This window comes from Gekko japonicus, unplaced genomic scaffold (assembly GCF_001447785.1).
Source record: "Gekko japonicus isolate JY-2015 unplaced genomic scaffold, Gekko_japonicus_V1.1 scaffold610, whole genome shotgun sequence".
Classification (NCBI taxonomy): Eukaryota; Metazoa; Chordata; class Lepidosauria; order Squamata; family Gekkonidae; genus Gekko; species Gekko japonicus.
The window spans coordinates 815,006-827,762 of record NW_015165846.1 but is presented as its reverse complement, the minus strand read 5'-3'; the positions used below and the strand labels follow the sequence as shown (position 1 = coordinate 827,762).

The 12,757-nt window shown below is 39.3% G+C and overlaps 1 protein-coding gene across 1 annotated transcript in view; it reads left to right on the top strand.

Moving 5' to 3' along the window:
- ST7L (suppression of tumorigenicity 7 like) overlaps window positions 1-12,757 on the top strand; it is a 75,867-nt gene that overhangs the window by 11,129 nt on the left and 51,981 nt on the right. Inside the window, exons 3-9 of the mRNA XM_015411065.1 lie at window positions 2,107-2,272; window positions 3,000-3,054; window positions 4,559-4,674; window positions 5,330-5,408; window positions 7,294-7,448; window positions 9,575-9,672; window positions 10,916-11,030. Of these exons, the coding sequence (XP_015266551.1) occupies window positions 2,107-2,272; window positions 3,000-3,054; window positions 4,559-4,674; window positions 5,330-5,408; window positions 7,294-7,448; window positions 9,575-9,672; window positions 10,916-11,030 (784 nt within the window). The remainder of the gene's footprint in view (window positions 1-2,106; window positions 2,273-2,999; window positions 3,055-4,558; window positions 4,675-5,329; window positions 5,409-7,293; window positions 7,449-9,574; window positions 9,673-10,915; window positions 11,031-12,757) is intronic.

The following is a 12,757-nucleotide window of genomic DNA, read 5'->3' as shown; positions in this document are numbered from 1 at the left end:
AATCTGTGGCTTTACACAAACACAACATTTCACTTTATCTGTTTTTTAATTAAACTGAATGCAAGCCACGTTAGCCTGTAGATAAAGACTACCTTTGATACACAAGTTGAACTGTAGGTGGTGCTCTTATACAAAAAAGAACATTTTGATAGAACAAAATTTGAGTTCAGTGGCACCTTTAAGACCAACAAAGTTTTATTCAAGGTATAAGCTTTCATGTGCACACAGTCAGATACATTGAAATGGAAGTTACCAGTCATGCATATAGGTAGAGGGTGAGCAGAAAATTAGCATACAACATAATGAAGATGTTTAACAGATGCAAGGACCAAACCGGAATTACAAACTTAGTTTATATGGTTACCATTTGTTTGGATGTGATTTTGTACAGATTTACCACCACTATAGGAGCTGCAGTGGCTCAAGTGGTTAAGACGCTGAACTGCAGGCTGTGGAAGGTCGGTAGTTCAGCAGTTCGAGACCCGGGTGCCGCATGACGGAGTGAGCTCCCATCTCTAGTTCCAGCTCCTGCCAACCTAGCAGTTCGAAAGCAAGAAATTGCAAGTAGATAGATAGGTACCGCTTCAGTGGGAAGGTAACAGCCTTGGTGTTTAGTCATGCCGGCCACATGACCACGGAAACATCTTCGGACAGCGCTGGCTCTTCGGCTTTGCAACGGAGATGAGCACCGCAACCCTAGAGTTGGATTCGACTGGCTTTTGAGCAAGGGAACCTTTACCTTTTTACCACCACTACAAGTCAGCTTTTAAAGGCTTGTAAAACTGCAAGGGGCAACCATAAGAGTTGTGGTAGCAGCACTCTAGAAGCATGAAACCTAGGGTGATTTCCCACTAGCGCTGCTCCGGGCTCACTCTTCACTTTTGCCTCGATGGTAGGTGTCAAGTTCACACAAGCTGCTCCGCAGCCGCATTTTGCCTTGTAGCTTCGTGCGATTTTCCCCGCGTCTACTCAATCCTGTTTTTTGAGGATTGAGTAGACGCGGGGAAAATCGCATGAAGCTGCGAGGCAAAATGCGGCTGCGGAGCAGCTTGTGTGAAATTGACACCTACCATCGAGGCAAAAGTGAAGAGTGAGCCCGGAGCAGCGCTAGTGGGAAATCACCCCTAGTCTGTAAAGGGTTTTGTGGCACATCTGTATCTTAAGCACAGGGAGAAGTAGTGATACCAAATTTCAGCAATTTTGAGCCTAGAAAAAAAAGAACAACTTACTGTTTGGGATAATTGCTCTACCATTTCCTACAATATAAATATATAAAAGTCAAAACAGTTCTAGCAAGGCGGATCTCTGTTTAAAGTACAATATTTGTTTGCATCCTCTAGTGTTCATTTACTGACATAATTCCTGCCACACTGAGATTATTTTCTGTCATTATTCACAAGCAAATTGTCATATTTTTATGGAAAGAAGCTTAACTAAACAATATCTAATCCACCTGTTATTTTTAAGTAAGAGGTTTAAGTAACTATGGGAGCGATTCTAAGCATGTCTACTCAGAATTAATCCTCATTTTAGTTGGTGGGACTTACTCCCAGGAAGGAGGATTGGAGCCTAAGGGAGTGAGCCCAATTAGGTCTCCTCAGAAATAAGTCCTATTTTATTCAATGAAATCTACTCCCAGGATAGTTTCAGAGGGTAGCTGTGTTGATCTGCAGTGGAACAGCTAGATTCGAGTCCAGTAGCACCTCTGAGACCCAGAAGATTTTGGGGGCATAAGCTTTTGAGAGTCAAAGTTCTCTTCATGCTACTGGACTGGAATTTAGCTGTCCCAGGAAAGGGTTCTTAGTACTGCAGCCTTCCAGGGTAATCTTAAACGTTAGTTTTATAAATCAATTGACTTTAAGGGATTTAGCAGGATGTAACTCTGCATAGACCTGCACTGTAAGTTTTCTTTGGTCATGTTGTGCATTCATTGCAATGTTGCTTTACTGTTTGTATTAGTGCATTTTTAATTTTGTTAGTTCTGTGGTCGTGTATTGTTCTTACTGCACTGTTTTTAGTTGTAATCCACCTGGACTCTCAATAAGAAAGGCAGACTATATGCCAAATAAGTATGTAAATATTTCTTTTGTTTGTTTCTTATTGCAGATATTTGAATGGTGGTATTTCAGAAAATATGGCACTTCTTTCATTGAGCAGGTTTCTGTGAGTCATTTGCGACCACTGATTGGAGGAGCAGAGAGCAATAGTTCTCCGCAGTCAAGTTTCTCTGCCAGTAATGGAGAAAGTGAGACAAACAGGCAAAGTTTATCAGGTGATTGCTTCTGACTTCATACAAACAGTTTGATGTAGTGGTTAAGTGTGCGGACTCTAATCTGGGAGAACCGGGTTTGATTCCCCACTCCTCCACTTGCACCTGCTGATGTGACCTTGGGTCAGTCACAAGCTCTCGCACAGCTGTTCTTGAAAGAGAAGTTTGTGTCAGAGTTCTCTTAGCCCCACCCACCTCACAGGGTGTCTGTTGTGGGGAGGGGAAGGGAAAGGAGTTTGTAAGCCACTCTGAGACTCCAAGTGAAGGGCGGGATATAAATCCAATCTCTTATTATTATTATTATTATTATTATTATTATTATTATTATTATTGTGATTGTGATTGTCCTAAGCCAAGGCTTTGGCTTCATGTCACATAATGACTTTTTTTTTTTTTGCTAAAGGTAGTCAAAATAAGGGAAGTTGGCAAACCAATTTGAATTTGAGTGAGAGTTTGAGGATGGGGTTTAGTACTGCTTGGTTTCTAGAGCTCTGGCAAGTTCCAAAGCAATAAATGTTAGTTGCATCATAATGCATTTTCTGCGTGTGAACCTCCAACTGTTTACTTGTGAATGATGGCTTCCTGAGAATTTTTGGGTTTGTGTCTGTCCTGTGAAAGAACAACTCCAATTACTTGACCCTGCAGTAGAGGAAATAATATATTTTATCCTCAAGATCCATGTCGATTAAGTTAGAATATCAGACACTGAAGCTCTGTTGCTTTTTTACAGAGTGCAAAGTATGGAGAAATCCCCTCAATCTGTTCAGAGGAGCAGAATATAGCAGGTATTCTTGTTCACTTTTAGAATTCTTTCCATTTGTAAAATGAAGGATGGTGGCAAAGGCAGGGTATAAAGATTTTAGTACATTAATACAAAACAAAGTATTGAAATCCAGTCCATATGAAGGAATAGGATTGCAAAGGTTATGGCTGCATTCAGATATCACTGTTAACTGGCATGTACACTTACCTGGCTTATTTCTGGTTCATGTGGCTCATACTGAAAGTCCCAGTGAGAAATTAACTCGTATGAATACAGGAGCACAGACTTCCCTCCAGAGGCCAGGGCTCTAAACTGGAGTTTAGTCCACATTAGAATCTCAGAGGGGGGGGGGGGGGGCTGGGCTGTTTAAACCACAGACCTGCATTTGTACCTCCTAGTTAACTGTAGTTAGTTTCTAACCAGAATTCTGCATATGAAAAAGAGGGGGAGGGGAGGGGAGAGATGGAGGAGGAAGGCACCCAAGCACATCAACAGGCCAGGATTGCACACATTTCTAATGTCAGTCGGAAGTGACGTGAATGCTGTTCCAACAGGCACCTGTTTGTTGGGATAAGAATTTTTTATTTTTAAAGATGGTCATGACGAAGTGAGCTCCCGTCTCTGGCCCCAGCTCCTGCCAACCTAGCAGTTCGAAAGCAAGAAATTGCAAGTAGATAAATAGGTACTGCATCAGTGGGAAGGTAACAGCGTTCCATGCGCCTCAGCATCTAGTCATGCTGGCCACATGACCACGGAAATGTCTTTGGACAGCACTGGCTCTTCGGCTTGGAAACAGAGAGGACAGAGCATCCCTGGAGTTGGATTCGACTGGCTTTTGAGCGAGGGAAACCTTTACTTTTACCTTTACATGATCTAGAACAGGGGTCCCCAGCGTGGTGCCCATTGAGACCGTTTCTGGTGCACACCAAGTGTTTTTAGATGTAGGTATGGCCAGGTGGAGCTTTTGCCCAGCAGAACTTCTTTTTGGCCATTGGAAATCATATTGGCTGTCATTCCCTGACGTTTTGTGATTAGCTCTGCATCCTGCAGCAGCCATTTTGTGGTTGTCTCTGCCTGCTGCGGCAGTCATTTTGTGGTTGCTCCCACCAGCTTGTGTCAGAATTTGAAAGGTGTCTACAGGCTCAAAAAAGTTGGGGACCACTGATCTAGAGCATTTTTTCAAGGTTGTTTCTTTTCTGTCTTCCTGAAATCCATGTTGTACGGTATATAGCATATTTACATTTTTTTTTCAATGTTAAGACAATAATGGCCATTATGGGCCTTAATGCACATCTCTACCACAAAAAGTCCACCCACCTTTGGCATTTGTAGTGAATGCTTCTCCCAAGACTGACTGTGGAGAAAGAATATAATAATATCCATCTTATGTACAATGATTAGCTATCTCTATTTGGGGTAGGATGTATTATGCATACAAACAGGGCCAAACTGTCCAGTTAAATTGTGCATCTCAGATTTCCTATGCCAATAAATGATTGATAAAGCCTTCTGTTTTTTTCTTGAAGATACACATGGGTGACTGGAAAGGAGCCTCTCACATATTACGACATGAACTTGTCTGCTCAGGATCATCAGACTTTTTTTACATGTGAAACAGATTCACTTAGGCCTTCAGATGCAGGTATTCTTTTCTCCTCTGTGAAAGATAGAATGAAGGGTGGATGATGTTAGTAGGATAGAAATTCTTCTAAATAACCCCAGAAAACAAAATTAGAATGTGTGTATATTAAACACATTTTCTAAGTCAAAATGTATTTTTAAAGACCATTTATCTGGCCTTTATATTCCTTGCTGCTCTCTTCTGCAAGATAAATTATGCTGTATATTGTAAACTGATTAAAATGTTCTGTATTTTTGAAATAGCTCATGCTTTCTAAACCAAAATGCAGGGAAGGAACCCTAATTCAAAAAGAGTCAATATACAACCCTTACAATCCTAAGCATATTTAGATCTTAAAACTGTTGATCCACTGAAGAATCTTTATGATTACTTGGAGTGTGTAACCTAGAGAAGTTTACTATTGGCTATGGCCATCTTAAAATCAAGTAAGAGATTTTATCACAGTATTGTACTTCAGCATCTTTAAATGTCCCTTTATGTGTGCTAGTTGAGGATTATAGATCCAGGTTTGCTGAGTAAATGGTATTATGTTGAACAGATTCAAGTATCCTTGTCTGTTTTTAATGTCTTTTTACTTTTCTTGAGTGAGGTATATTTCATGCATTAAGATTTTCATTCATGTCTGGTTTTTAAAGAAATGTTTCTCTCCCAACAGTTATGCAGAAGGCATGGCGAGAGAGGAATCCTCAGGCTCGAATCAAAGCAGCATATCAAGCTTTAGAATTAAATAATGAGTAAGCGTGGTCATAAGAATCAATGAGATTTGTGAACTAAAATTAAAGTCAAAGCCACACAATTCTGAACAGTAATTTTATACAGGCTACCCACACACTTCGCACTCTGATGTAATATACATCTTTAGATATGTATATTTATATAATTTCAGATTGCATGTGGTAGATCAAATGTCTGAATATGGCTCTCATGTTTAAACCCGTAGCATGTCACAACATTTTTAAACATTGCGGGACCTGTAGACATTTAGTCTGAAGTGGTAACACTCCCATAAATGTTACATTTAGTGACCGTGAAGCTGAGTTTTTAAAAACAAGGGCGTGGCCCAGAGGTAAGTATTACTGAATCCTGTTAGTTAAGCACAACCCCTTTGTTATAATTAACTTTGGCTTGATTGTGCCCCAGGTTAATGTACTATTGATATTTTCAAATGGCATGAGGAATTTCTAGTATTCATCTGCCCAAAATAAACACAACAGTTAAAATAGTCTTGGTAGCTAAACTCAGTTTTGAAGCAAACTGGAGAGTCTGCTTCTAAAATATTTTCCTAGTACCTTTTGCATTGTGGTGGTCAAGTGTTAAGGTTAAGATTAGCTTTCTCTGCAATTCTAATTTGTATTCTTGCTTCACACTTTCTTAAATCTACATCCCCCTGTGGCTTTTTTACCTTGGACCTAGAACACACTAATACCACATATTTAGCTTCTATTGATCATTGTTAACATTTTTCTCAGAGGAAAGGAGAAAATCATATTTTCCCATCCTCCAAAAAGACCAACTTTGAGGTAGACAACCTCTACTACACAGCAGCTAGTGCTGCATGGGAAGAGAAGTAATGGGAGCTGTTAGTAGATTTATGCCTGCAACAGTAACCACTACCACAGTATTTTTAAATGTCTCCTGATGAAAGTTGTAATGTTCTTATAACTATTTCAACCTTCATTTGAAAACCGCTAAATTACAGAAAACCATAATCTTTCAAAAGAACAGGAATGTATGATTGTTCTTTTGGTTATGGAAGGGCCCATTTTTATTGTTATTAATATTTTTGTTCATTTATTTATTTCACGGTCGGAGTAGAATATTTTGAAATTGGTCACTGTGTCTATTCTTTTCATTTCTCTATCAAATTTAACTTGAAAATATTGGCATTGTATCTGTACTGGGTACTGGTAGGTTAATAATGTATTCATTTTTGTGTTTTAGAGCATTTCACACCTGGCACAAAGTACAGGTATCTGTCTTTTTTCCTCCTGGAATTAAAGCAGCCAGTGGGGGGATGACGATAATAATTTTGATCAGTGAATAGTTAAAACCCTCTTTTTACCAGCACACATCCCTGATCTATATTATGCCGCACCACCTCCCCCAGATGTTTTTTGCAGGTAAATTAGACTTTAGGGGCATATGTTTATTGTTCCCCAACATCATATATGAATTGGGCATTATTTGATTTTGAAAATGTCTGATTCCTAGCTGTACATTACATTACTGGCGGATGTTCAACAACTCCCATGGTTTAGTTGTACATATTAAGGAAGTTTTTTAAAAAATCATCAAAATGTTATTGTAGATGACTTTCATCAGGTATTTGATTCTCCTGAACAAAAACTGAAAATGATTACTTCATGAAAAGAAATAGTGTTTCCTTCTGTATAGGATAATTCCTATCTGGACTGCTGTGGTCTATTAATTTGCTAAATGTAATTTTGTTCCACACAGTATATGATCAAGTGTCAGCAAATACTATGTTTGAATTTGTTCAGCTACTATATTGAAGAAAAAGCGAACCACAGATTTCTTTCTGTCCACATGCAAAATAAGTCCCCTGGCTAGTGTCTGTCTGTCTGAATACCATCTTCTCTTTTTTTTCTCCCTGTTCAGATGTGCAACTGCGTATGTTCTCCTGGCTGAGGAAGAAGCAACTACAATTGTGGATGCTGAAAAGTATTTCAGGCAGGCCTTGAGAGCTGGAGAAAATGTTTATAGGAAGTCTCAGCATTGTGGTTCACAAAGTCCTCAACATGAAGCTCAGCTGAGTAAGGATTCTTGCTGAAACCGTTGAAGACTTAGGGCTGGTCTCATTAAAGTGTCAGGCAAAATGTCACTGTCTTCAACAGCGATTAAAACCAACATGAGCATGAAAGCCAAGTGTTAATTTTATGTGCAGCTTAGAAGCATGAGTTTGTGTATCCAGCCATCCACGGGCTTTGCGGAGCAAGACCTTCATGAAGTAATTGTGATTATAAGAATACATGAAGTTATTTTGATCGTGGCTAGGAAAATAATAGGACTGTTTGAAACCCTTATTGAAAGTATTTAACCATGGATCTTTTTTCTGTAAAAAATTTTGTAAAGAAAAATTTGTAAAGAAATCTTGTAAAAAATTTGAATATTTTTTTAAAAAAACATATTAATGTTGATGTGTGTAAATTGTTTTACGTTGAAGGTTTGTTCAGATGAAGCGACGAAACGGAACTTAATCCGGAGGTTCTCGTCAGCAATCATTTTATAATGATCAAAATAAGAACATAAGAACATAAGAACATAAGAGACGCCAATGTTGGATCAGGCCAAAGGCCCATCCAGTCCAACACTCTGTGTCACACAGTGGCCAGAAATACCAGTGCCATCAGGAGGTCCAGCAGTGGGGCCAGGACATTAGAAGCCCTCCCACTGTTGACCCCCCCCCAAGCACCAAGAAGACAGAGCATCACTTGCCCCAGAGCCCCTAGCTATACCTTGTGGCTATTAGCCACTGATGGACCTCTGCTCCATATGCTTATCTAATTCCCTTTTGAAGCCGTCCATGCTTGTAGCACCCACCACTTCCTGTGGCAGTGAATTCCATGTGTTAATCACTCTTTGGGTGAAGAAATACTTCCTTTTATCCGTTCTAACCCGACCGCTCTGCAGTTTCATGGAGTGCCCACGAGTTCTTGTATTGTGAGAAAGGGAGAAAAGTACCTCTTTCTCTACCTGCTCTTTCCCATGCATAATCTTATAAACCTCGATCATGTCACCCCTCAGTCGTCTTTTCTCCAAGCTAAAGAGCCCTAAGCGCTTTAACCTTTCCTCATAGGGAAAGTGTTCCAACCCTTTTATCATTCGAGTTGCCCTTTTCTGCACTTTTTCCAAAGCTATAATATCCTTTTTAAGGTGTGGTGCCCAGAACTGCACACAGTATTCCAAATGAGGTCTCACCATTGATTTATATAGGGGCATTATTATATTGGCTGATCTGTTTTCAATACCCTTCCTAATAATCCCCAGCATAGCATTGGCCTTCTTTATTGCAGTCACACACTGTCTCGACATTTTCAGTGAGTTATCCACTACAACTCCAAGATCTCTCTCTTGCTCAGTCTCTGCCAGTTCAGACCCCATCAATGTGTATTTATATTTAGGATTTTTGGCTCCAATGTGCATCACCTTGCACTTGGCCACATTGAACCCCATTTGCCATGTTGACGCCCACTCGCCCATCCTTGACAGATCCCCTTGGAGTGCCTCACAATCCTCACTGGTTTTCACCACCCTGAACAACTTTGTATCATCCGCAAATTTAGCCACTTCACTGCTTACTCCCATCTCCAAATCATTAATGAACAAGTTAAAAAGCAGTGGACCAAGTACTGATCCCTGCGGTACCCCACTGCTTACCACCCTCCACTGAGAAAATTGCCCACCTACACTCACTCTCTGTTTTCTATGAACTAGCCAGTTTTTGATCCATAAAAGAACTTGTCCTTCTATCCCATGATTTTTGAGCTTACTTAGGAGCCTTTGATGAGGAACTTCATGTATTCTTATAATCCCAATTACTTCATGAATGTTAATTGTATTTACTGTTACAATAATGTCATTTACAGTTTCACTTTGAGATTAATAATATACTGACATGATGATTGAATATATCTAGCATCTTTGATGCCAGTCTGTTCATTACATATTTAGCCAGCTTTGGACTGGATTCTCCACTTTAGTCTGGTTTGTTTTTAAACAGGCATTTTTAAAGCTATCCAGCTGTGTCATTTTACTATGTTGATATTTTCATATCCTTTATCTTATCAAATCCCTGTTTCTGTTTAGAAAAAAAAGCAGGCTAATGACAGAAAAAAATGATGTTGAATTTTATATAAATGGAGGCAATTTTCTTCTTTAGGAAGAGACACCAATGTACTGGTATACGTGAAAAGAAGACTTGCAATGTGTTCAAGGAAACTTGGAAAAATTAAAGAAGCAGTAAAAATGATGAGAGATGTAAGTATTTTTTTTAATGAACTAATCTCTACAGGTAAAGACTGATAGTTTCTTACAGTCTGAACAGGTCAACACTTGTATTCACTTTATTTCTATGATCAGAAAAGTTTAAATCTTTTTTCATGGGCGCATTTTTAGGCCTGTCACTCAGTTAAAGAATGCTTTTTATGAATTTAAATTGATTGGGTACTCATGATACATTTTTGTAGAAGAAAACATACTCTCTTTGTCTTTGGATGAAGCACATGTGAGTTTGCACAGAGGCCTTCCTTCCTGCTTGAATGAGATGGCACCTGCCAAGTGCTGTTTTTAAAATGTTGCCTGATTAGTAAGGGCTACCTTTTTCATTAATAATTTTTAAATTCTGACTAAAGGTGGCATCTCTAATATATCTCCCTAGTTTTTATCCTAATTACAGACTTTGCTGATAGTACCATAAAAATGTTTCATAGAAGAACTTCATAGTGCTGAGTAACAGTTTGGGCTTTGCTTATTTTTTCATTTTTTAAAGAGTCTTTGAAAGTGCGTTTTGTCTACCTTGATATCAGTTACACTGATAAATGCGGTTGTCAGCCTTCCATATGTTTTGTCAATCCACTGTGTCTGGTTCTACTCATTTTCCTTAAGGAAAATGATTGACTACCACACTTTCTGTACACCTCAAGGCCAAAGAATACAATGCATTGAGGGTGTTTGAGACATCTTTTTTCCCGTTCCACCAGAATTATACATTTCTATATGCAATGAACCAGAAGCTCAGATAGTTCAGATGCAGCATTGTTATCATTGCCAACACTCTGAAATACATACTGAAAATTACGAAACTTGCTGTGGCTGGTATATATGAAGTACACGCTCACACCTTTATACTGTTTGTGATTTTCTCTGAATGAAACAGTGAACTGACTTATTCTTGCTATGAGTTGTGTTATTGAAAGGTTTGGTACCACATGGTGTTGCAGACTTAAGCCTTCCTTTTACAAATTTTGCTTCTTATAAATCATCTAAGTTTTGTTGTTTTTAATTTTGGAAAGTACAGGAAAGAATCCTGTTCTGCCTCTGCCATGGCTTGAATCCTCAGATTCTCTTTGCAGAGGGAAAAGGGAGAAGCAGCCATTGAGAGGAAGTTGTCTTACAGAATGATGGTATGCATGTTTATTCAGAGGAGCAGACATGCTATGATGGGGCTATAAAACAGTAACTTCTGTAACCTCTTAATCAATTTCTTTCTTCTTTTCTACAGTTAATGAAAGAGTTTCCTCTCCTAAGTGTACTGAATATTCATGAAAATCTGCTAGAGGCCCTTCTGGAACTGCAGGCTTATGCTGATGTCCAAGCAGTCTTGGCAAAGTATGACGGTAAGTATACACATGTGTTATGAGGTGTCATCCTATGCTGAGTTATACCAGTCTAAGCCCAGACGTAAGTAACTCTGCATAGAATTGCACTGTTAATATGGAGTCTGCCCCCTCCCCAGGGTTGCCATCCTCCGGGGGCACTTGGAGATCTCCCAGAATTACAGCCTGTGACAGTCCTTTTCTACCAACTGAGTGGACACACACAGCCTCTTACGATTTTGAGGAACCAGGTTTGGTTAGAACTGTAAATATTCCGCCTAGTTAACAGGATGTTTTTAGGGTAGGAGATGTAAAGGCTTTGTGTTTGCTTTCGTGAGATAAGTATTGTTGTGAGCAAAAAGAACATAGATCACTGAGGCAGGATTTGTACGTAAAGAACATATAGTCAAAGGAGAAACCTGGCTGAGCCACGTAAGTTTAAGCTAGTTATGGCTTCAGGATGTGATTTGAATTCTCGTTATAGCTTGCAGGTACAAACAGGCATTCACTGATTAGCCACTAAGCTAGGTCCTTTCATACACCCAAGACTCAGACTAAATTGTACGAGGTCTGCTTATCATCAGAGACAGGCGTAACAACTAGGTACTCTATCATCTCCCGGAGATAGAGCTAAACTGCTGCCACACGACCAGGCAGAGCTACCATTCAAACTGTCTGCTCTTTTGCTGAGGCAGACCTGAACACTCTCCTGCTGTGTTTCTCTCCATCATTGGATTGGATGCTAGAGCAAAATTCCCAAGTTGTGTGTCTGTTTGATCCTTTCAGAGTCAGGACAGCTTTGTCTCTGTCACACAACACAACTACAGAGATCAGTTCCCTTGGAGGAAATGACTGCTTTGGAGGGTGGACTCCATTTTGTTATACCTCACTGAGGTCCCTTCCCTCCCCAGGCTTCACTCCAAGATCTCCAGGAATTTCCCAACCCAGAGCTGGCAACCCTAAGTGTCCCTTGTATTGTGTGGAGATGTCCTCCGCTGTTTATAGTGCTGATCAATTAGTCAGTTATTTAAATATATCATGTCCACCAATCTCTGTGCATTTTAACCTCACGTTGGCCCTTCTAAGATGGCCTAGTGAGACTTATAGTTGGGAAAAAGTCAGTATTGCATTCTCTGTCACTATTCTTACATATGGCCAAAACTTTGCTATCTCTAGTTTCTTGTTAACTGGAGATGTGGTCTTGATTCATTATGAACTAATCTTGTCCTGTTGCTTGAAACAGTAAATTGATCTGCTTCAATCACAGATCAATTACTATGAGAGACTAACTTTTTTCTGTATCTTTTCTCTGAGTTACACTACTTTTTGTAAAAGCCATTTCTGTGTGAAGATTTTTTAGATCAAGGAACTATAGTGCTCTTGAAGTTCATTTCTGAGATTTACTTCTTAAATTATGTTTGAAAGGTAGATAGTTCTGGCAAACTTTCCTCTACACTCTAGCCAAGGGTTACAATGAATACTTGGTATCTCCCCACCAGTGTGCCTTGGAACTGACTGGGAAGTTAAAGATTAGAATTGGACTGAATTCATAGAAAAATTACCTTCAACCTCTCTCTCTCTCTCTCTCTCTCTCTCTCTCTCTCTTTCTTTCTCTCTCTCTCTCTGTATACACATACAATTTTATAATGTTGAGTTATAAATGATGTTTTTTAAGTTGTTAAATTTGTAAACAATTAAGTTTAATAGAAAGGTAAGCATTACATGTATTTCAGTTTCCCCAACATTTC